General features: G+C 38.3%; 2 protein-coding genes across 4 annotated transcripts in view; both read left to right on the top strand.

Moving 5' to 3' along the window:
* Nucleotides 1-15,419, top strand: part of LOC139948997 (uncharacterized) — a 121,337-nt gene extending 105,918 nt beyond the window's left edge. For all 3 annotated transcript variants that reach the window (XM_071947383.1, XM_071947385.1, XM_071947384.1), the window contains exons 7-11: nt 5,992-6,145; nt 7,970-8,027; nt 8,812-8,961; nt 9,785-9,977; nt 11,245-15,419. In XM_071947383.1, coding sequence (XP_071803484.1) covers nt 5,992-6,145; nt 7,970-8,027; nt 8,812-8,961; nt 9,785-9,977; nt 11,245-12,204 — 1,515 coding nt within the window. In that variant the 3' untranslated portion in view covers nt 12,205-15,419. The remainder of the gene's footprint in view (nt 1-5,991; nt 6,146-7,969; nt 8,028-8,811; nt 8,962-9,784; nt 9,978-11,244) is intronic.
* Nucleotides 15,420-18,459: 3,040 nt separating this feature from the next.
* The window catches only part of LOC139948934 (corticotropin-releasing factor receptor 1-like), a 195,220-nt gene continuing 187,356 nt past the window's right edge, over nt 18,460-26,323 (top strand). Inside the window, exon 1 of the mRNA XM_071947306.1 lies at nt 18,460-18,589. Within this exon, the coding sequence (XP_071803407.1) occupies nt 18,584-18,589 (6 nt within the window). The 5' untranslated portion in view covers nt 18,460-18,583. The remainder of the gene's footprint in view (nt 18,590-26,323) is intronic.

Genomic DNA, 26,323 nt, shown 5'->3' with positions numbered 1-26,323 from the left:
TTCGCAGGGAAAATTATCCGGGCTTAACTCCGATTCTTCAATTCTTTAAAGATCAATCATCTTGTTTTTCAGAAGTTTGTGGTCATTTAATTTACCATAAAATGTAGGCTTACCTTGAGCCATTGCCAAAAAAACAACCAATAACTCAAAGAACGCATCACCGTATCAAAGCAATTCCATTCCGATCCAATCAAAGACACACAAAGACAAACAAAGCTGCTCAACAGCGTTAATGCAAGTTTTAATCCTTTTTTTAAATCTGCGCATTATTCAAAAAGCTTGTGGCGATTAAGTGCGCAATTGAAACATCAATCACGTTTCGTTCTGAAGAGATAAATAATTGCAATCACATACACAAAGTGATCCACAAAATGCAAGGATAAACTAAGAGTAGTAGCAAATCTCATGAATTTGATGATGCTTTGCAATGTCAAAGTAAAGCTCTTTATCGATGACGATGCAACTTGCGTCAACTGTTTGGGCTAAGTGGCTATTTCAATGCAAGATTTGTGCTATCATCCTTTAGTCTTTAAGTTCACGTTAATAAAACATTTGCACCAAAGATTAATGTTCGTCTGAAATACTTTTAAAGTTGAGGAACTAGAGTTTTGAAAACAAGTGCAGTTTCCATTGCTCCAATCGTTTGAAGCCTTCGAGCGATTTTACATTGTAAAACGAAACAATGACGTCATTGTTCAGGATTGATTGCACTAACAATAGTCGAACACATCGATCATGTTTTGTTTGATCAACCAAATCAAATAAAAAACTGTGGAAATTATTAAACCTTTGACACCTTTCTTCTCGCTGCACTTGAAGTCATAATTACAAATCGATGAGTCCTCAAGAACATGACCTTTAAACCCAAATCAACATAAGTGACAAACAACTAGAAACCAGCTATTGCGTTTTAGATGTTTTCAACTGCAATTTTCTCGACTGTATGATTTTATTTCAACAGCACAAATCCATATAGAAAAGGTATATATACAACCCTTCATAGTCAGTAAGGTTTCAGATCAAAACCAACAAACTATGATTTTATCCGGCCGTATTGGTTATAATACGTTGGACCAAAGGTGTTTTCATCGGGCGCATTGTTTTTGTTTAGAACATTAGTATCTTTAAAGGAACACGTTGCCTTGGATCGGTCGAGTTGGTATTTGAAAAGCGTTTGTAACCGTTTGTTATAAAATGCATATGATTGGAAAGATGTTTTAAAGGTAGAATACAATGATCCACACAAATATCACTCGAAATTGCGTGGTTTTCCTTTTACCTCGTCGACTAACACGGTCGGCCATTTATGGGAGTCAAGATGTTGACTCCCATAAATGGCCGACCGTGTTAGTTCGCAAAGCAAAAGGAAAACCACGCAATTTCAAGGCATATTTGTGTGGATCATTGTATTCTACTTTTAAAACATCTTTTCAACCATGTGCATTTCATAACAAACGGTTACAAACGCTCTTTATAGACCAACTCGTCCGATCCAAGGCAACGTGTTCCTTTAAAGATGTTAAAATAAATGGCCAACAGAGGTCAGCGAAACAACGTGTGATTCCGCATAGCACAAACCAATGCTATATCCCCATTTGGCTTCCATCATCATCGTTAGTCCAAACATCTCATGCTCTGGAAGAAAAAACAAATACTGTGCAATGACTCGTACGAGATTCAACCCCGAGTTTTTAATGAAAGTTTCCGGAGCAAAGGATACGGAAGATTTTCCGTGCCAGTGCGTTCCATCATCGCAATTGGGATTGAACAAAAGCAGCGCACCAAATTGCAATTTTGTGCCGGTCACTGAAACACTGCTAAGGTGTTTGTTTATTGTTGTTTTTCTCACTTGTTTTGTTTCCCTTTATACGAAGCAGCAGCATTACTGAGGTTGTCAATTAAGAGAGACAGAATGACCTGAAACATTGATTTGCTGTTGCAGTGAATGCTTTCATTAGGGTATTATGTACTTTTTCCTCACAAAAAACACCATGTCCACAGATTTACATTGAACTTCTACAGTTTGAAGATTATGATAGTAAAAAGCTTCCCTTGAAATTTTACTTACTGAGGTGCTATAGTTTTTGAGAAATGAGTAAAAGTAATAATTTTCGTCTCAGTTTTAGCATGTAAAAACGTATTAACCAGTTATGCTATGGTTTTGGTATAATATCACAAATGGTTAAGGGGATTTTACATGCTAAAATAATTTGGGTCTCATGAGACCACAATGATTTTGTGACTTGTTTCTCAAAAAACTACACAACCTTAGCGAGTAATATTTGAAGGGAAGCTTTCCCATATCATTATCTTCATACCCTGTAAGGTTAAATCTGTGGACATTTTAAAAAAAAAGTTGGGAAAAGTACCCGAATCCTTTAAAGGCGCTTGACACGTCAAATGTCAGTATTTTCACTTTGTGTATCCCACCCAACAAATGCATAAAATACAAATCTGTGAAAATCTAGACTCAAATGGTGTCAATTTTAACACCCAAGTTGTTGCGGTGTAAAGATAAATAAACAAATACATCCCAGCGTCTTTGGCTGGTGCTTCATGATGTTTCAACCGATGCACAATTTTTAAAAACGATTCAATACTTTTAAGTTTGAAAGTCGCGAAAAGAAACAAGTTTTCTTCCACCCCGACATTCGGCACGTACTGAAAAGTGCAGCTAAACTTGTACTAGGTTGCTGTGTGTTTGGATCGATGATTCCCATGACGATGCACTCTTACCATCAATCTTATTTGCGGGTTATTCTTCCTAAATTTAGCTTCAATTTGTAATTGATCATTGGTCGATGTGGGGTTCTGAGCAATGCAAGGGTTAGGCAATGCACTTTTATTGTGTACAGCAAGTGCTACACTTTCGAAGTACTATTCAGAAGGTAGATTTTCCTTGCTTTGTATTTCGAATCGAGACACTAGCGGTTGTAACAGATCAACCCAGTACCACAACTGATTTCTTCGTTGCTGTGGTTACGACGGGAAAAAAAAATCATCTGGAAAACCACATACGGAAATACTTGTTCAAAAGAAGACCAAACCACAGTTTTGATGAGTAACCCTTCTAAAAAAGCATTGATATATACTGACGTAAGTGCCCACAAGTGATCTGGGAAACCACATACTAAAAAACATAGTAGAAGACCATACAACAGCTCCCATGAATGGCTTTTCTAAAAACCTTGAAATATACTGACGAAAGTGCCTACAAGTGATGTGGAAGAATCACATTCGGAACTAACTGTCCCCATATTTATTGATGAGCAAACACCGGTTTCTCATGAATAACTTTTCTAAAAAAACCTTGAAACATACTGTCGAAAATACCTGCATCGTTTACTCGCGCATAAGCTCTTGCACGTCTCGATATTTTTTACAATGTCCCTGGAGAAAAGAATAAGTGTCCCTCGACTGAACGAACCAGCCCTAACTTAAAGGCACTAGACACTATTGCTACTTGATCAAAATAAGTGTTAGCACTTGGTAACGAGCAATAGAGATAATTATGTTGATTGTATAAAACATTGTGAGAAACAGCTCCCTATGAAGTAAGCTAGCATAGTTTTCGAGAAAGAATTAATTTTTCACTTGATGTTTCGGCGTCCGAAAGCAAAACACATTATGCTCCAGGATGTTTTTTCTTTCATTATTATCTCGCAACTTCGACGACCAGTTGAGAGTCCCAATTTCCACAGATTTGTTATTTTATACCTATGTTAGGTTACACCAAGTGAGAAAACTGGTCTTTGACAAAATACAAAAGATATCCAGTGCCTTTAAACAACCTCAATGTATTAATGCTGATTTATTTACGAGACATCAACAACGAGTTCGTGACTCATACTTTACTCACGACCTGACCATTTACAAATACTTACTTCTTTCATAATGTCATGTCAATGTTCTTTAAAGTTTTCCATCGTTTCTTCTTATTATTTGCAGTGGCCTTGTTTCTCACAATGACGTATTTTATGCTAAAAACATTCGCCAAACTTTGAAACTCGTTAGTTAGCAATTAGTATACAATCTACTTAAAGTCACCTGGAAATAGAATTTGTTTTCTTTCAAACATAAGAGTATATGCTTACGAACAATAAAACAATTTTTTTAGTAATTGTTTGTCACGATTTATATGTTTAAAAATATATAAAGTTGTTTTGGGGCTGACTCCGCCTACCCCTTTTGTGACGTCAATCGAGGCAGACTTTGCCTGCAATGCGTATAGTAAACACAAGTGCAAAGTACATGTACGTCCAAGTCGTGAGTTGGTACATTTCAAAAAGTGTTTTTCTGCATTCAGCAGCAATACACCTGGTCGGCATTGCCGGAAAAAAAAGAAAAAAAAATGAAACGTACAAACTCACGACTTGGTCCGTACATGTACTTTGCAATTGTGTTTACTCTACGCATTACAGCCAAAGTCTGCCTCAATTGACGTCACGAGCAGCGCCCTCTCGGGTCGGGGTCTACTCTTAAATTTGTAAATAACATAAGAACTGATTGCTTAAAACCTTAGTTAACTGTTTATTCATATTCCACTCATCAAAACACATATATTAGTGACAAAAGCTTTATTTTGAAAAAATACCACTTCCAGGTGACTTTAAGCTATCCGTTGCTATTTTTGACTTCGAATCTGTTTAAATTTGGGGTTACGACGTCTTCAAGTTTTACCGGTTCAAAAATAGCGAAGCGAGACTCAATTTCTATGTCAACTCCCCTTTTGATGCTACTTCTTTAATTTCCAAACCTCACTTGTTACCCATCAAGAAGTGTATATCTTTCAACCTTCACTTGTTACCAATCAAGACGTGTCTATCTTTCAAACGTCTCATCATGGTTTACATGTGCTTGAATGGGCTTTCTCCTCCTCACTATCTGATTTACTGACTTTGTATCAACCACCAGTCAGAGAGGGACTCCGATCCTCGAATGACCAACTTCTTTTGTCTGTTCATACCGCCTCTAGCTACCGGTAATTCTCGGTACATGTAGTTTAGATGTTAAGACATTGCTTTAGAATTGCAAGGGTCGTGGGTTCGAATCCCACCCGTGTAATAGACCTGATAAATTGTTGTCCACACGACTCGGAAAAGTACCGAGCTGTGCTAACACACATCGGTGTATATTGGGTAAAAAATAAAATGAATACCATTCCTATTGGTGCCAAAGCTCTCAGGGACAGATCCTTTTCTATAGGTGGTCCGAAACCCTGGAACTCGATCCCCATCTTAACTCATAATATTGTCAAGAAACGTCTGAAACATTTTTACTCCTCGTAACCCCCCCCCCCCACCCCGTTTTTGAAACTTGTTTCTCTGCTTATAACTTTCGGCGCCTTGATCTTTTCAAACAGATTTCTTAAATACATATAGATTTAACTTAATTCCGTACACTTATTTCCGTAGCCAGTGCAGCGTCATGCAGCAGTTTAGGTGCTCCAATACAATTTGTAGGCCCCCTACTAATTTAGTATGAATAAAATGTATTTATTTTGTAATCTTTACTTTTGTTGTTGTACAAATATAAATAAAACAAACAAACAAACAAACAAACAAACAAACAAACAAACAAACAAACAAACAAACAAACAAACAAACACACAAACAAACAAGCAATATTATCATAATTACTATTCACTTTTACTATACTTAACTTGTTGTTAAACAACTTGTACTTTTCATTGTTTGCATGTTGTTGTTCTTTCTGTATTTTCTGTTATTGTTGATTAAATTCAACAGTCCTGGTTTCACTCTTTCACTTTCCAAAAGCGCTTTGAGACGTCATTGTAATTTTGCGCTATATTTATAAATTTATTTATGTATTATTTTATTTCTTCTTTACCCTGGGGAAACCTCTCAGCAAAACATTGTTTTTCCAGAGGTGTCGACAACAACATACACATTAAACAAATTAAATTGTATTGATGTAAACATATATTAATAATAATAAAAACGTGTCTTTATTATTATTGTTTTCTTACAGTGGCTTTGTAGACTTTCTTTCACTATGATGATGTACATCATGATGACGAACTTCTTCTGGATGTTCGTAGAGGGCGTTTATCTCTACACGCTTGTCGTCAGAGCATTGACCGTGCGTAGAAATCGGTTTTGGTTGTACTGCATCTTCGGTTGGGGTGAGTATTATTTCATTTTAAAGACACTGGACACTATTGGTAATTAGCAAAGACCTGTCTTCACACTTGCTGTATCACAACATATGCATAACATAACAAACCTGTGAAATTTTTGAGCTCAATTGGTCGTCGAAGTTGCGAGAAAATAATGAAAGAAAAAATGCCATTGTTGCACAAGTTGTGTGCTTCCAGATGCTTGATTTCGCAACCTCAAAATCTTATTGTGGTCTCAAAATCAAATTTAAATATTTGTGTGAGAATTTTTGTTCTCTCTCGAAAACTACTTTACTTCAAAGGGAGCTGTTTTTCACAATGCTTTATACAATCAACCTCTCCCCATTACTCGCTACCAAGTAAGGTTTTATGCTAACAATTAGTTTGAATAACTATTACCAAAAGTGTCCAGTGCCTTTAAAGTGGCACTCTCACCGTGATTAAATCAGACCTGTGGGTGTTCTGCGCTTGGCGTGACTTTGTGAAGGTTCAGAAATCACTGATACTCAAAATAATTGTTAGCATACCAGTTACTTATTTCGTAACAAGCGATGTAGAGCTGTTGATGGTATTAAACATTGTTTGAAACGGCTCCCTCTGAAGTAACATAGCGTTTGAGAAAGAGGTTATTTCTCACTAAAATAATAACAATACTTCAGCTGAAGCTTTATACTATGCATCTGTTGTAAGCACACAGAAAATGTGCAACATGGGTGTTTTTTCTTTCATTGTTCTCTTGCAACTTCGATGACCAATTATGACTCAAAACGTTTAAAGAATTGTTATTATATGCATAATTATGTTGGGAGACACCATGTGAGACACTGGTATTTGACAATAACCAAAGGTGTTTAGTGCATTTATAATTTGTTTTCAAACGGGAGGAAATTTGCTATTTGGCTCAATATCTGAAGTGACTACAATAGGTCATGTCAACACACAGCCTCTATGTGATGTCATTATTCCCTCTAATAAATCGTCCACCTAGGATTCGGGATCCTGTTTTTCATTCCCGTGTTAACTAATGTGTTCTGTGATTCAATAATCTAAACAGGAACCAACGACTGTGAGGTTTACTTTTATTCAATTACGCTTTAAATTCAGTCGTAAAGGTTAATTCGATTTTAACGATCAATCAATGATGTTAACTTGCCCTTCAGTTAAGTGTGTATCGAAATGGTCTATACAGTCCACCAATTTGCCCCCCCCCCTGTTCTTTTTCCAGCCCACTACAAACACATCACTGTAGGTTGTGCTGGCACTGAACATGCGCAGTTTGACTTTCAGGGACTTTATAATATGAAGCTTTCAAACTTGAAATAGTTTCCTTAAATCCTATTATTTATTATATAACAAAAAATGTTATGTGATCTCTACATCATAGTTGTAAAATAGGAATTGATTTTGCCTGAACATACTTTATCGACTGGGATTAAACAAACAAAGGTTAGACAAATACTGTAAACTCGAACAGTTGGTTATGTAGTCTGCATTGGTTTGGCCAACCCTTGACAAATCAGCATCACTTTGGACGAACCCTCGTGACCTCTTTAACATAACTAATGCTCCCGCAGAAATTAGGTTCGAATCCCATCCAGGCTGATCACAATGAGTGTCATTGAAACATGTAGCATGATTGCGGGGTTAGGCCCTAAACTTGTGCCGAATTAACTAAGTGCTGTATCCTTGATGGTTGAGCTTATGAAGAAACTGTGTCTGCACTTTAAGCTTGAAAACTATGTTTTTATTAATACAAAAGCATACAAAACAGGCCTAAAATGTTTGTTATTAATTAATTATTGTTTTGTATTGTTTCTCATTTATTAACAGGTGGTCCATTGCCGTTTGTCGTCACATTTATAATAATGAAAGTATTCAATTCAAAGGAGTAAGTATGCGCTATGAATATTTATTTATTGTGATGCCTTTTGTTTGCCGTTCCACAAGGTCGAAAGCTTATGGGGATAGAAGTTTCTCGGTTGCAGCCCCCCCCCCCCCCCTCCCCGCCTGTGGAACGGCTTGCCTCTCACCCTTAATTTCCCCTTGATCATACAGTGCAGTGGATAGTTTGTTTTTTTCTCTTCTAGATACCACCGCTTTATAAGATGTATTTATTTATTTATTTATTAATTAAGTAAGTATGAAGCTTATCGTAAAGCTGCTCTTTTAGCTCGATCACAACAAGGACATGTATTTTAAAAAGACTTTTATCAATGTCTAGCTAACCAGGGTGTCAGTGTCGGGTTTTCACCAAATAACTTATGTATTCAACAAAATGGTAATACTTTAAAAATAAGCTCATCTTGTGGAAGGTTTGAGGTGTCTGATGGGTCTTTTTTCTAACACAAAACACAATGTCCACAAATTATACTTGGATCGTTTGAAAATAGTTTTACTAGAAAGCCTACCCTAAAATATTACTAGCTGAGGTGCTGTAGCTCTTGATAAAAGTAAAACAGTGTCACCAAAACAAGACGAAATTATTTTCGTGGCTTGGTTTACATGTTATCAAAAATTACAACACACCTCAGCAAGTAATAAGTGGAGCTTTTAACCATCTTTATTTTTAAACTGTGTGAGTTTGATGTAACTCTGTAGACATTGTGATTTGTGTCCTAAAAACAAGTTCCAAGACCCGTTAATGTAAATTTATCCTTTTTGTGTCCATGCAGTTGTTGGGTTGATGACGCTCCCGATGTATACCTGATAGTTGCTCCCATAATCTGCGTGATTTTAGTCAATCTCTACTTCTTGGTTCATATCATGTGCATTTTATTCACCAAGCTACGAGCCTCACATTCTCTAGAAACGCAGCAGTACAGGTAGGTACCATTGACTCGCAGTAATAATTTCGAGCCAGAACGGATCCCCCACGGGGATGTGTCGTCATGAACAATGCAGGCCAATCATATGATGTGAGAATTCGTACTTTTTGTGGCAAGCCTCTTGGCCGAGCGGCTAAGAGAACCGAACTCAAGCTGGGTGTTTCTGACCAGCAGAGAGTGAATTTGACTCTGGCCTTGGCACTTGTGTGCTTTGGGCAAGTTATTGTACCATAAATGCGTTGTCCTTCGGATGGGACATTTTAGCCGTAGGTCTCGTGTACAGGGAGTAGTGCACGTAACAAAACTCAGAATACTTTTGTGGAAGAGTATGGGTTCAACCCAGTGTTTCTGTTTAACATAGAAAGCACCCTTGGACACTGGTGTCCTCGGTTAATTCTTTTAGGCTTCCTTTGTTTTCTTGGCATCCCGGACTCGAGCTCTGGTGTTTCTGACAAGCGCAATGTGGGTTCGAGTCCTGGTCTCATGCAAGGAACCTGAACCATCTTTGTTGTGCCCTACGGATTGTACGTAAAGCCGTGGGTCCCGCGTTTTTGTGTAATGCACATAAAAGAACACAGGATAATAGCTACCGTTAGGAGAAGGGGTACGCCCGGTGTTCCTGGTTTGATTGGCTGCATATTGTGCCACAGCACTTTGTTAACCATATACAATAAAATGTCACATACTTCAAACCGTAGCTCGCTGCATACACTGCTTGACAAAAATGCTGAATGTTTAAGCATCATGAGCCTCATTGAGTGACAGATTCTAGCGCTTTTTTAGAAACCACTATAATAATATTAATTGTTTTATCCTACAGAAAAGGAGTGAAGGGAACATTATTCCTCTTGCCTCTACTTGGTGTGACCTATCTCCTATTCCTACTTGGACCGATTAGTGTGCAGAATCCCCAGCGGCCACCGTCATTCTACGTGTACCAGTATCTGAACACAATACTCAGCTCTATACAAGGTTTCCTTGTGGCCATTATATACGTTTTCCTCAATCAAGAAGTAAGTTTTATAATAATAATAATAAACTATTGATGTTGTGTTGCGTTCTCTCCGGGACCAGCCTGTTCGAGGGCACATAACATTAAAAATTGCCCAAGAAAATTACATACATGTAGTAAACAGTTAACCATTAACAAATATAAGCACAATAGAAATTAAAGCATTACGGGCAAAACAGGTGCACGAACACCATACAACTATAAAACGCTGAAAAACATGCAACTTTGGTACAAACAATTTTTTAGTGGCAAAGGTGCCTCTTGAGTACGGAGATTCTACTAGCCTTTTCGGAAACTGGTCGACACTGAGCATTGCACTGTTTGGTTTGGGTAGATATGATCAAATCTGAACAAACGTATAGTGTGAAAGTAGTGTGTTCGCCATACCTCGAAATAACTTAAACACTTATCCAGGGAATATCACCACGTCGGCATAATAAGTCGAGTTGTGGTCAAGTCAACACTGGTTAAGTCGACTTGTTGTCAATGCGAAGTGGAATTGGTGCACTTGTGGTTATGTCGACATTGATTGAGTCGACTTGTGTCGACATGGAATAAGTTCACCTGTGGTCGTGCCGACTTTAGTAAGGTGTGGCCATCCTTACCCATTTTAAGGAAAGACCAGCAAACTTCAGACTCGTTACGTAAGGATACAATGGAAGTTACATCCTCCTATTGTGTGTACAAAAATATAGTTGATCTAGGGTTGGATTTGATGAAAAGCTTCATGACAAACTAATCCATCACTGTAATTATTACTTTTCAAGGATAGAACAAAAACGCAAAGTCTCCCATAGACTTCCTTCATAATAATACTGAATTACAGTCAAATTTTTAAAAAGAATTGTTAGGCACGTCTTGAAATAGTTCTACTTGAAAAGAGAAATACTCCCTAAATGTAAAAGAGGGAAAAAAAACACTCTTTACATTTCGAATTGTCCCTCAAATGGCTCTTTAAAAAGAGTGGTGGTTATTTCGCTCTTTTAGCGGGGTTTCACTCCAGGACAGAGTGAAAATCACTCAAAAAAGATGCAAACTACAATCTGAAAGAGTGCCAGACCACTCGAAAAAGAGTTTTCTCTTACATGGCTCTTTAAAGAGTAAGTTAATATTTTTCACTCTTTTGCATTTAGAGAGACAGTATAATACATGATTTTAATAGTGATGTGCCAACACTTTCTGTAACGAATTGTACTTACAGTCAAACTACCCTCAGTATTGTTGTTACCTTTGAACCAATTGTTTGTTCTCTCTCTGTTTTCCTGAAGGTTCAAAACGTGATCAAAAGGAAAATACGACGATGGCGAGAAGAGAATACACTACCCACGCGGATCGTCTCCAGGCGAGGATCGAATCAGCGAAACAGCATCGGTAACATTTTCGTTGGACGTCGAAGCGTCAACTGTAACACGATGGCCGATGACGACACTAATGTAACGGCCTTTAAACTCCCCGCTTGTAACCGCTCGCCTGATGTATTTTCTAACGGATCCAAGGTACCGCCTTTTATTCGACTCGACGAGATACAACCTCTGACCCCGGCCTCTGAGACACATGCGTCACCACAGACGCTCTACTCGTCGCTGGGGTCAAACGGTGCTGACAGTGGTGACATGCAACAGGTCAATTTGGAAGAAAAAGAGGCCGATGCATCTTGCAATGGTACCAATGGATCGACAGACACCGACTGTAACGAGCTGCCACTGCTAGCAGTGAACGCATGCGGGGCCCAGTCGCCCAACAGCTCCCCTGACCAGTCACCCAGCGAAGAGCTCGATCGAGAGATTCGCAAGGAGTCTCAAATTGCCACTGAGAAGGACCAGGATTTACCTTACAGAACCGTGGACAACAATGGCCTCTCGAATGGGAATCATAACAACAATAATAGCTTGTCCCCACGCCTTGCTAGACCGAAAACATCGCCCTTCACAGGAGGACGAACCAGGGTAACTTTTGCCGAAGATCCGGTCCAAGAAAACCTGAAGAGACCTGCGTGTTGCGACCTGGGTAAAAACAATGAAGGTCTTGCTCGCTCACCTACAAGAAAGGTGGAGGAACCGATTGCGCGGGGGCACGTTGAAGGTGATGAGTCGTTAGAAGGGGGCTTTAGTAGTAAGCAGGACCCACAGAGGAGTCCATTAATCCCGTGTATCCGTAAGAAACCCTGGTCTACCAAACCAAACGGGACCATAGCATTCCCGAAAGCTCCGGAGGGCACTCCAGTTTGACAGACTCTCGATGAAGAACCATCACAAAAGTGTCAACTGAATCCTCAAGGATATATATAAAAACTAAGCAAGCGGGGAGTCTCACAGATGATTATGCCTTGGTGGACACCCCGAGCTTATGTAAATAGATTAAGCATCGTTCAAGTTCGTGTAAAACTTGCCGAAAAGACTATCGGTATCATTCCATGGAAAAGCTAACTATTATTTGTTGGTGTAGAGTCTGAAATAAACTTTGTCCTTGCGTGGAATTTTGTAGTCGTGGTTCAAGGAGTTATAGCTGAAGTATATCCGACAGGTGGACATTATTAACTATTGTAAATAACTATTATTGTCAGCTTGTTCTACGTTTGAATGGAGTCTACACAAATTACAGTATGACTGTCATATGATAAGACTACAGGTTGGATATTAATTACCGATTGCTCCATACAAATGCAACACATCAGGAAATGTTTACCATATCGCTCATAGTACATACACTTTTAGTAGAGCGACATTTTTGGTGTTTCCCAGGTGTTGTCTATTGTCCATTTTCTTTAATAGTTCATGTTAAAACGTCCTATTATTATTATTGTTTGTGTTTTTCCTTACCAAACCTGCCCACTATGTAGCTATGTTTGCCCGGACAGTACATGCAATAGTAGACACGTACAGCACGGAGTTACATTAACCTTTCGTTTTAGTGAGACAAACAAACTCTTCGTTAAGGAAGGTTTTTGAACATAGTGATAGTGCAAAACGGCAAAATAGGTCAAAAGCGAACAAGCTCGAAAACTGTTTTTAGTTGTCAAAAGAGGGCGCTCACACAAAGCTGCGTTCTCAGCCGTACGTTTGAGCATGGAGGAAGGAAGAGGAAGGAAGAGAAGGAGCTCGAACGACCCGCAAAATCGCAGAGTAACAAAAGAACACCCTGACAATGCCCCTGTCTGACCAGTGGAAAAAGATAGGAGACCTCCATCTCTTTGTAACAGAAGGTGTTATACCGCCAGACTGCGCCGTTGCCTTTGTGTAAAGTTTAATCATTGGAGACAAGAATTGTGATTTATACACGTTTTCATTTACCGTTTATGGTGTTTCACGGAAACATCATGGCATATTTTTACATTTTTTGTGACTTTCCGGTCACTAGCGGTGGTTCAAAATTTTGATATTAGCACACGAGGGTGGTTGGTACTCAATTGTGTTTTTCGATTTGGTGGGCACAAGTGTACAAAATTTTTATCAGGTCTCAAAAAAGTTTTTTTTTTCCTGTATTATATCCATACGACATACGACACCATAGTTGAGTGAAGAACCAAGTGCGCACGCGCAAACTCACATACGCCAGGTCGCCCGTTGTCTGTAAAAGGCATGTGGGTGATTACGAGGTGTCGTTAAACGACCGCGGTACCATGGGTTCGACTTTTGAAGTCCCTTCGTTGGAGCTCCTTCTCTTCCTTATGGTTTGAGCGAGAGGCGACAACTTTCAATGGTAAACGATTTTTACAAAAAAAAAAAAAAAAAAAAAAAAAACGTAGGGGCGGACTTAATGTGCTAAAACTGGTAACACAATTGTTTTTAATGTGGCATGCATTCATACTATTTTTCTTTCTTTTTTTCGAACATCACTTACATTTTTCGTATTCATTGTAGTTTATTGTACATAGTAAATGTATATAAGTATTATCCTATAATCGAGTTAGTGCCTATTCCTAAGACGAGGTTACGTGTCTTGTAAGTTTGACAGAAATGTTATTGATCTATTTGTCCGTGAACCTAATTGTCGACAAAGGCAGAGAAACTTGAAGGCCTGGAAACGTTTGATATTTTCTTAAAATATATTCTGGCATAAAAACTTAGTAACGAGCCATCGTGGTATAATAATTTGTGTTGAGAAACTGGTCCTTCTGACAAACTTCTCCCTTCTCAACAAAATATTGAAAAGGAGAAACACTTCAGCCTTACTCGGGTATCTTAAAGCACATACAATGTGCAACAAGGGTGTTTTTCCTTTAATTATTTTCCTGCAACGTCGATGACCATTGAGCTCAATTGATCGACTACATATTTGTTAGTTTATGGTTATAGTTGGATACACAAAGTGATAATTACCAAACGTGTCCAGGGGTCGATTTCACAAAGAGTTAGGACCAGTCCTAACTTAGGACTAGTCCTAGGAGATATACAAATTGCATGGATAGTCCTAAGTTAGGACGAGTATTCTCGAGATAATACTAGTCCTAACTCTTTGTGAAATCCACCCCAGTGCCATTAAGTCGACACTCGTAACCGACGCATTGACTGATACAATAAAGAACTCAAATTAAAGTGGTATTGTGTATAGATTAAAACTAAATGTCTGAGTACAAACAAAGCCATACACTTTACATAATAATGATCAATCTCTACCGTTGTATCTTGTTATAAAACTGATCGGTGATAGTGTTGTGCCATATCCCCTCAATTATACTAGCCACATGTGGCCCCTTGCGTCAAAGTCATAAGCCCCTTTCACACGAGAGCAATTTAGCGAGGGTCCCTTGCCAAGGTGTAGCATGGTTGTACAGTTTCACAAAAATAAATACCTTGTGTGAAATGACAACAATATTGTTCTACTCTCGATGTTTTCTTGCAAAATCTTGTCAAACATGACTACATATTAGAGCCATGCTAAAATTAAGCAAGGGACCCCAGTTATATTGCTGTCATGTGAATAGCACTATTTACACCAATGACACAATCGTAACTGAGCTGAGAATAAAATGCATGAAAATAGGTATGGTACAAATAATGTGTAAACGCTGTTATGCCAAAACTTACGCACAACTGTTTCACACGGGGTCGCCGACTCCAAAAATGCACAACCATGTATGACACGTCAGGTGACATGGGTTCACGTAAATTTTTTAATCCAAAAAACGTCCATTATGATATTGTCATTGATACATTTTGATATAATACTCGTCATTGGTTTACCCAGTGTTGTGAAGTTTGACCCATATGTTTCAACACTTCTCTGTTCCGACATTCCTGGTGTATCATCAGTGAGTTTTAGGAATATGGTTGTCTGAAAATAGGAGCGTCGGAACACGGAGCAGTTACCATTGTGAATACTATTCGGAACAAACGGAACAAGTTGCACGTTACAATATTCTGTAGACTACATGTAAGAGTCTGATGTTGTCATTGTTTTCTTTCTTGTTTCAGAATTAAATGATTGAATAAAAATAAGTCTAAGTTAAGTATGCTGAAGTTATCAATGTTTTGAGCGTCCCTGTCAGTTTACAAATCCTTCAAATCGTGTTAAAACTTACTCTAGCTAGAGCAACACACTTTGACATTACGCTGTACTTCGGATGTGCCAAAAGCCGCGTGACCTTATTTTGGGAAAGTGAAGGGTTAACCCGGGTATTTCTGGTTCACGTAACAAGATCCCTTGTTCCTCAGGCTTGGAGCTTCACTGACAGTCTTTGTTTCATTGTCGACAATATTGAACAAAGAAGAACCTTGAAGAAAATGATGCGATTGTGGAAAGTCATTTGCAATGAATGCAACTCGTACCTCGAAGTGAGCAAAAAGGGATAGTGGTGACGATTGTCCGGAAGTAGAACAACGTCTATCCTCTTAGTGTAGCGCCCGCTCGCGACTAAATAATGAAGGTGATTTATGTGGTCCCCTGTTAGCCTGAACATCTGACGTCACACTTCGGGGCTCGTGAATAACGCCACTAGACCGGTGTCGCATGAAATTATGTCCTCTATGCAATACTATCCGGAGGACATTATTGCATATGCAATAATGTTCGCCGGACGGTTTAGAATATTATGCAATCACGTCTGCCCGGACGCTGCTGCATAATGCAATTGTGTCCAACCGGACACATTTGCTTATGCAGTTGTGTCCGCCCCCGTGCAAAACCGTCCTTGCAGTAAATTAAACGCCCTTGGTCAATGGAACACGTTCGCCATTTGTTAACAAGCTAAGTGCATGTCATGAATGACATGGGAAATGGTCGGCCGTTGGGTGTTCGCTGCAATCATAAAACACAGGAATATTCATGCTGCATATACGTAGGTTCAATGCGTGCACGCTCGCTTACGCGCGCACATACATATAATGTCATGTACATGTCCGCCGGACGGTTTTTGCATAGCCCGGACACGACTGCATATGCAAAAGTGTCCGGAGCGGACAGTATTGCATGGCGGACACGATTGCATCTGACACCGGCTTCAAAACCAACCGGCGGATTCGGCGTGTAGTTTGATCTTTGACCTCGGTCAGATACCAATATTAAAAACAAAAGGAAAACAAAAAAAACATCACCGTCAGCGATAGCCCAGAATTGATTTTGTTCCATTCTGAAAAAAAAGGGGTTTTGAAGAAATGAAAAAAATGCAGAATTAAATTAGAAAACTTAAGTCCTGCTCGGTTCAAAAACCAAAATACAGAAATTATGTAAAGCTAAATCAATAAATAATTAGATAATAATGCACTGTTAATGCAAACGGATGCTTTATAAGAAGTAATCCACTTGAGGCTTTAGAGATAGGCCCCCTTAGGTGTTAAATTATAGATACTTGGATAATCCCGATCAGATTGGTGGATTAGTGTCCTTTGGGATTACCGTTATGTATAATCCGTTTAAGTGTACTGCTGCACTCGGATCATTGACAAACTAATTCAGAGAACGGTTTCCTAACATGTTTTTGTTAATGTTTTTAAAGGAACACGTTGCCTTGAATCGGACGAGTTGGTCTATAAAAAGTGTTTGAAACCGTTTATTATGAAATGCATAATGGTTAGAAAGATGTTGTAAAAGTAGAAAATAATGATCCACACAAATATCACTCAAAATTGCATGGTTTTCCTTTTACGTCGCGAACTAACGGTGACAAATAGCGGTGAACTAACGGTGAACTATAGTGGTGACAAATATCACTCAAAATTGCATGGTTTTCCTTTTACGTCGCGAACTAACACGGTCGGTCATTTATGGGAGTCAAAAATTTGACTCCCATAAATGGCCGACCGTGTTAGTCGACGTTATTAGAAAAGACCTTGTTCTTCGTTCCTTTTTATTATATATACAAAACACGAATGTTTCAGTATACCATCCACCGCCATCCCTGTGCCAAATTTCATATAGCTACTTAAAGCACAACTATTTGCTTAGCATGAAATTTTTGCCTTGATAAAAACAGGATTATAAACCAAATTTCCACGTGATTTTCAGCAAGCGAACAACAGCTGAATAACAAGCAATATGCAACTAATGGAAATTTAGTTGGTAATCCTGTTTTTGACACGAAATAAATTTCATGCTAAGCAATAACTTGTTGTGCTTAGCAGCTCTATGAAACGTGGCCCTGCCGTGTTTAAACGATGAAACTCTTTAGTGGTGACGTCTAGTGGTGTAGACATTAACAATGTTTCGAAGTACCGTTGTCAGCAATTATTCGGTTCCGATAGACCTGGAGACTTTTAGTTATTTGTTGGTTATTTTATCAATACTTTTCACTCACGAAATCCGTACTCCGTCTTGTGTTTACGATGGCCTGACTTGTTTACATTATCCGTGAGTTAAATCAACAGAGGGCGCTATTGATACTGTGTGTGATGAAGCTTATGAATGAACATGTGCTGATTTTGTGTGACTCGTCTGTACGGAACATCTGCTGTATCGATAATAGTGAAGGAAATACACACATAGATAAATTGATAAGCTGCAAATCTATTATTATATCCTTGAAGGACACGCAAGACCTCGTGACATTGGAATACAGGCCCAGCAAACAATAACATGAGACCATGACATGGGTCACTTTGAGGTTACTTGCAACATGTACTGAAAGGCTAACGAATTCCCGGGACACTGGACGAACTACCACCGCTGGTCAGTCAACTGCCGAGCCAGCCCTCACAGACATTCCTCCGGACAAACTCGACCTTCGTTAACAAGTGGTGTGTATGAACCCCCAACTGTGCTGATAAATTGTCATAAATGTGAGTGCTGGATATACATTGTGGATGTTATGTGACCTTGGATCATAGTGACAAACTATTGTGTTATGGATTTGCCATTGGCTGTCTCAGCCCCAGCCTGTCCTATCAGGCTACGCATACGGTAATATTTATGTGGAGGTGAGTGTCATTTCAGCCAGTTCTGAACATCAAGTTCTTTAACTCCTAGTCCCATTTCTACATCCATGTTCTGACACTACACACACAGTCAAACGGCATTTCACCCGTGCACTCGTCGTTTTAGTTGGGAACATTTCACCTATTCTCCGGTGGGACGATAAGAAGGATTGACCATCTGTTGGAGTTCGTTTTTCTCCACTTGGTCCATCGAGCAGGGTTCGACTTGAAGAATCATTACATAACGCCATCTATTGTAATGCAGGTATGTGCACGTGTTTTGTTTTATATGGTGAATGGTATGGTATGCTTGCTTTATATTTGTTGCTTGCTCTTTTATGCTCATACCATGGAGGAAGGAATTTCCTTCATCTATATGCCATCGTAAGTAATAATCAAGTGGTTGACCAGTTTGGTCTACTGGTTTTAGTGAATATAACGACAAATAACGACAAATAACGACAAATTTCTGCTGAAATTACCTTAAAGACACTGGACACTATTGGTAATTGTCAAAATCCAGTCTTCTCACTTGGTGTATCTCAACATGTACATAAAATAACAAACCTGTGAAAATTTTAGCTCGATTGGTCGTCGGAGTTGCGAGATAATAATGAAAGAAAAAAACACCCTGTCACAAGAGTTCTAAACTTGAGGGTCTCAAAATCAAATTCGTGGAAAATTACTTCTTTCTCGAAAACTACATCACTTCAGAGGGAGCTGTTTCTCACAAGGTTTTATACTATCAACCTCTCCCTATTACTAGTTACCAATTAAGGTTTTATGCTAATAATTATTTTGAGTAATTACCAATAGTGTCCACTGCCTTTAATTGTCAGAGTGATATAATATATGAGCTCCCATGATTCGAGAAAGTAAACAAACTGTAAAATTAATTGAAATTATGTGGTCATAACTTAATTATTCGATTGCGATAACTTGTGTCAGCCTTAACCCGTGATTCAAGTAATGTAATGTTTTATGGATAGCGATTTCGGCGACCAACATCATTTGCTTGAAATTGTTTTTACTTGTGTGAAACAGTGCCATACACCTATAACATAACAAAAATATGCCTTCACTATTGTTTTTTTTTTTTTTTTTTTTTTAAAATAGTACGTTCTATTGTCAACGTATTGCAAACAAGCGTGTACCACATTATGCGGCCTGACATTATGTGAACCACAATATATGTTTATTATTATTATTATTATTATTATTATTATTATTATTATTATTATTATTATTATTATTATTATTATTATTATTATTATTATTATTATTATTTTTTTTTTTTGGGGGGGGGGGTAGGGGTGGTTGGGTAACACCACAACTTGCTTTTAAAAAAAGATGCAAATATAATATTATCTGTAAATAGTATTTAACTTTTGAACGCGGGCGAAGTGTCCACACATTCGATTCGATTTGGGTTTTCCCAATATAGAAACATAAAGCCCGTTTATAGAGGACAAGTGAACTAGCTTCAAACATCTGTTAATTGTATTTAACAAAATGATTCAGACCTTGAACTTATACTCTCGCCATAGTCTTTGTACTACACCTGTTGCAATTTAGTTCGTAATTTTCAGGTCAAAGTTAATTCACTCATTTGTTCATGTTGCTTTGTAGATTACAGCTCTTCGTTTACTCCCCCAAACCAACACAATGCATACAACATCAAGTGTTCACATGAAACATGTCCACAAAATATTGCTATTACGTAGCAATCACAGACAATGGTAGGAATTGTATTAATCTGTTACCAAACTATGTTTGCATGACCATCGTATTAAAGGCAACGGACACTTTGGAAAAAACTCAAAATACTTATTAGCGTAAAACCTTTCTTTATTACAAGTAATGGGGAGAGGTTGATAGTCTAAAACATTGTGAGAAACAGCTCCCTCTGAAGTGACGCAGCTTTCGAGAAAGAAGTAACTTTCCACGAATTTGATTACGAGACCTCAAGTTTAGAATTAGGGGTCTCGAAATCAAGCATCTGAAAGCACACAACTTCGTGTGACCATTGTGCGACAAGTTTTTTTTTCTTTTTCTTTTATTGTTATTATCTCAGGTTTGTTATTTTATGCATAATATAATGTTGAGATACACGAACTGTGAAGACTAGTCTTTGACAATTACCAATAGTGTCCAGTGTCTTTAAAAGACAAAACGTTGAAAATTGCGTATAATTGTTGCTTTGGGATGGAATTATTAAGAAAGTAGGGCCTACCACCAGTGCCAGTAATGAACTGACGCTGTACTTTTTAGTGTACTGAACCTACAAGTTCAAGTAGGCCTATTGTAATGAACCCCTGCCTACCTGTTTTATATGGAAATTTGATGCATTAGTCTGGGGTTCATTTTGACAATCAAAAATAGAACTGTACTTTTACGACGGACCGTCTGCCAATTATGGTAATAGAGTAATGCGTTTGTGTATCAACAAAAACCCACTTAGAAAAGAATCCTTTTATACCACCAGCATTTGTTGTTTTAGTGATCAACAGTGAACTTGGCTTGCGCCCAAGGATTTTGTTTAACTTTTTGAATGGAGTGTCTGAAGAGAACACACAAGGTCCTGTGTTTATCCTCTTTTTGAGTCAGGCATAAATGTGTTCAGTAAAGCAATGGGCCCTGAGTAACAAGATCTTTTTACTTGCCATCCTCCTTCCAACCCCCCCCCCCCCCCACCACCACCACCTCAAAGGTGGTGGGGATGCTTAGATAACTGCTTAGATTCCATTTATGTATTAGTGTGCCATGTTTTTCAGAATGTTTGATAATGCCAAATAACGACAATCCAATGTAGAGAAATTATAACCGACAAGAGATGGGTAGTTTTTAATTAAGGAAATTGAATTAGATTTACACCATTGTTAAACCATTTGTTGGAGAGTGGCATGGCTGAGTGGGGTTATATTGGTTTGAAGTTAGTTGTGGCATGGAGGAAGGAATAGAAGGAGCTCGAACGAAGGGACTTCAAAAGTCGAACCTGCGGTACCGCGGTCGTTTAACAACACCTCGTAATCACCGACATACCTTTATACAGACAATGGGCGACCTGGCGTACGTGAGTTTGCGCGTGCGCACTTGGTTCTTCACTCAACCATGGTGTCGTATGTCGTATGGATATACTACAGAAAAACAACTTTTTTGAGACCTGATAAAATTTGTGTACACTTGTGCTCACCAAATCGAAAAACACAACTGAATACCAACCACCCTCGTGTGTCGTTACCCACATTTTGAACCACCGCTAGTGACCGGAAATTCACAAAAAATGAAAAAATATGCCATGATGTTTCAGTGAAACACCACAAACGGTAAATTAAAACGTGTATATTCACAATTCTGGTCTCCAATGATTCAACTTTACACCAAGGCAACGGTGCAGAGCGGCGGTACCGCACGTTCTGTACAAAGAGATCTAATCCTGCTCGTTAATCGGCCGTCCAGCTGGAGGTATCCAATCTTTTTCCACTGGTCAGACAGGGGCATTGTCAGGGTATTCTTTTGTTACTCTGCGGTTTTGCGTGTTGTTCGAGCTCCTTCTATCCCTTCCTCCATGGTTGTGGTTAAGTCATCGGAGCATGGGTTCGAATCCCAGTCATGCTTTATTATTTAAATGGTGCACGCGTGGGTAGATTTTTCCCTTATACGTCTTGTACCAGACACGATACTGTGCCACAAGATATTTGTTATTTCATCAGCAGCATTTGGCCTACTATCCTACCACCCTACTCCTAAAGTAGTAGTCCAGTCTAATTTCTATGCCATCCGCCCTGATAATAGTTAAAAAGCAGGACAGTTCTTTTCAGAACTGAGAAGATTCCCTAACCTCCGATTATCTTAACCGCGGGCAGTAGAATAAAGCAAGACAGTTCCCTATAAGAACAACTCTACCTGGCAAGTAGATACACACATGGTGTTACCGCAAACCAAATATTCATTGATACCTCACCATGCAATGCCTCAAATCCTATATAGGTTAGGGGTTGTTTGACATTTCCTCAGAAATTGCTTCATTTCAGTATGCTATTGTTTACCTCAAATTTCATTGAGTTTATCTCTGTGTTTAGTTAATTATTGTGTATAATTTGGACAACTTTGACTGACTGAAAAATGCTTTTAAAGGTTTTAATTCGCCCCTCGTCATTTTGGACACTACAAATGTTGCATTATGTATCTGCTTTTTTAGACACTTTCATTAGACCATGAACCAGAAGCAAGTATACCGTGTAAAATACACCTGATGTTTGCTGGATGAAGTACAGTTACATTTAAATACAATTAAATAAACATTTAAATACAATTAAATAACTTTGTTGAGTCAAGCAGAACTGTTAGTATCAACTTGGAGCCAGACAATCATAAACAGATAAGCCGCCGGTAATTTGTTTTATTGTTTGTTTTATACCTCAAAATCACCATAACTTAATTAATATGCCATCTGTTTTAAAGACAGTGGACACTTTTGGTATTATTGTCAAAGACCAGTCTTCTCACTTGGTGTATATCAACATATGCATAAAATAACAAAGAAACCTGTGAAAATTTGAGCTCGATTGGTCGTCGGCGTTGCGAGATAACTATGAAAGAAAAAAACACCCTTGTCACACGAAGTTGTGTGCTTTTAGATGCATGATTTCGAGACCTCAAATTCTAAACTTGAGGTCTCGAAATCAAATTCGTGGAAAATTACTTCTTTCTCGAAAACTATGTCACTTCAGAGGGAGCTGTTTCTCACAATGTTTTATACTATCAACCTCTCCCCATTACTCATTACCAAGTTAGGTTTTATGCTGATAATTATTTTGAGTAATTACCAATAGTGTCCACTGCCTTTAAAGTCAGTGTGTACTTTTATTGAACATTATAACTTACTTGACAAAGAGTGCTGGAGTGCTTTTTTTTTTCTCCAAACATTGTTTTTGTGCAACTTCAACATACCAATTGAGCCCGAATTTCCAGTGTTGGAATACACCAAGTGATGATACTGTCTTTGATAATAATATACTCTTGTGAATAACGGTGATAATCATACCATCATCATTTTTTTTCTCGTTTTTTTTTTTTTTGTTGACCTTTTTTTCTTGTTTGTTCTATTGTTGTTCATGTGCAATGCTTTCCCGATCTGTTGTGTGATTCGCGTTTTTTGGTGCCATTCTGGGTCTTTTGGCCTGTTATTTGGGGGAGGGGGGGCGGGTATTGTTTCATTTGTGCATTTAAATGCACTCTGCTTTTAACGTTTTTAAACCTTGTTATTGTATTAACTGCCAAATTGTAAATTTAAGACCACAACTCAATTTTGTGTTTTACTGCTAGTGTCTTTTATAAATATTGATGAATAAGTAAACTATGAGAACAGCAACAAAAACGCTTTCTAAACAAAGAAAAATGCCCGACCTGAAGGCAAAACAGTACCGCATTAAGTGCCATCTCTCAAAACAAACAAATAAACAAGCCTAACCGACGCGACTAGCCTAAAGACGGTTTATTTATCCTGTTATGTCTGTCAGAGTCTGCATATAAATACATTTGTGTTCACACCTCGTGAACATGAAAGTAGAACAGATCTAACAGACTGTGAAATTTCACATGTTGTTTTCACGGCTTATGATTAGCAACGATATATAGTATATCATAATGTCACGTACAGTCTGTCATAACAGACGCATAATCGGCAACTTGTGGATGCACTATCAATATCTGGGATGGGGAGTTACAGTGACCTGGTTTACAGGTCCCAGTGGGTCTTATGGATCTGTCTGACCAAAACAAGTTGCAAAAACATCTAAATGCAACTTTATCTCCCGACTTTGCCAAATTTCTGGGAATTGTGACAAGAAATACTCGATCCAGTTCCATGCTTCTCCTCAACAAGTCTCAACATTCATGATGGGGTGACACAGTTCTTTCCCTTCATCTGCGGAACACATCACAAACTCTCTACCACTTCTAAATAATCTAGATCTTGTCTTTACACCACAAACTTCAAAATCTGTGTTCATCGAAAAAATTACTGATTGATGCTTTTCATTTCTATATTTAATCAGTATTAATTATATCAATGATATTATTCACTCAGAGTCACTTTGGTAAACCAAACCAGTGCTATAACACAAAACCCTCCCAATTTCAATTATTGCACATAATGTAGGCCATTTCGTAGACATCGATTCACTGAAACCTTGAAGAACATGTCCTGCATTTGCGTCGCATTTTGTATTTCATTGTAGTCAAGTACAACTGCTATGTACAGACTTGATGTTATTTTAACTCTTCCCAAAATAGCCAAGCTCAGGGATTCTTGAAACTCGATTAAAAAAAAAAAAAAAAAAAAAGACGGATAAACACAGTTTAGTAGCAGTTAAATGTCGTACGCTATGTTCTTGGTCCAATTAAACCAGTTACTACAAATATGTTGGTCGGCCTTGATAATATAGCCCACAGGTATAAATAAATGTATAATTTATAAACTTGTGAAGGCCAGCCTTTTACTTAGATCAGATCAAATGTATTTGTAGAGCAAAGTAGTTTACAGTTATGTAATCAAATATCGCATTCGAGGCACTGGACACTATTGGTAATTACTGAAAATAATTGTTAGCATAGAAGGTTACTTGGTTACAAGCATATAGGAGAACTGTTAGTAGTATAACATTTTATGAAAAACAGCTCCCGTAGCTTTTAACAAAGAGGTAATTTCTCACTCAAATGCAGGGACTTCAGTACTCTCAGCCTTATAAAAATACTGTGTGCAACTGAAAGCCTACATATATTGTACAACTATTGTGTTTCTTACTGTCACTATTCTCTAATTGCAACTTCAGCCTAATGATCAATTGAGTTAAAATTTGCATAGGTTAGTTTATGTTTTGCACTTGTTGGGATACACCAAGTGAGAATACTGGTCTTTGACAATCACCGAAAGTGTCTGGGCCTTTAAAAGTACCATTGCCCATGGGCTTCCCAAACAAGAAAACAAACAAGTAACAAATCAAAGATAACTTCGCTCGTTAGTTCGTTTGTGTGGTCACCACAGATCTAGACTTGATTCAAGTCCCATTCTCGTGTGAGAGGTCCCTAAGCATCAGGTCAACTTACTATGAAACGACCCGTAGCATACAGTCTTTGAGTCAAGTCTACCACAGATCATACGGCAGGTTCGAGGGGAGCCCCAGTGTCGTGTGGGGTCCACAAACTTTGCATTCCTGAACTCGGTTGTTCCATGTAGGTAAAATTCTACCTCCATGGTTGTTCATAGTCTGGGAGGTTCCGCACACAAAACTTACAAGAAACGTATGTTTACCTTCGTAAAACGGGTGAAGTGTGTTTTATTTAATATTGGCTTAACGTGTACTGCGTAGATTGTGATTGGTAGTGTGGTCCTTAGGCTATGTTTCCTTCTGTATGGATTGGGAAATAAACTTCCTGTCTCCAAATTCAAGGAAACATTTACTTTACTATTGATTGTGTTACCCGCTGTCGGGTTGACTTCGGGGAACGACACATAAAAGTCTTTAAAATCAATATTTTACTAAGCGAGATTCAATACAACTTATTGAAACGCAGCAACAGTCTTTTTGTCCTGGTTGTTGTTCTTTCCCGCAAGTTTTCAAACACAGATTGTTAAATTGCAACACTTTCTGAAAGTTAAGTTAATAAGCCAAGAGCACGCTTTCGCATACAAAAATACAAGGAAGTTGACTGTGTAAACGTTGTTTCAGTGAACCATAGTGCCAGTTTGAATCTTGGTTGCTACATACAACAACTTTGGTCTAAAGATCAACGTTTGTAATCACAGTTATTGAAACCGAAAACAAAAACATTTCACGTTGTTATTTTAACACTCTCAAGGCTTGTTTATCGGAATGTGGCAACACCCATTTTAAAGGTAGTGGACACTTTTGGTAATTACTCAAAATAAGTATTGGCATAAAACCTTACTTAGAAACGAGTAATGGGGAGAGGTTGATATTATAAAACATTGTGA

The sequence above is a fragment of the Asterias amurensis genome, chromosome 16 (assembly GCF_032118995.1).
Source record: "Asterias amurensis chromosome 16, ASM3211899v1".
Taxonomy (NCBI): Eukaryota; Metazoa; Echinodermata; class Asteroidea; order Forcipulatida; family Asteriidae; genus Asterias; species Asterias amurensis.
This window is presented reverse-complemented; position numbering and strand designations above follow the sequence as displayed.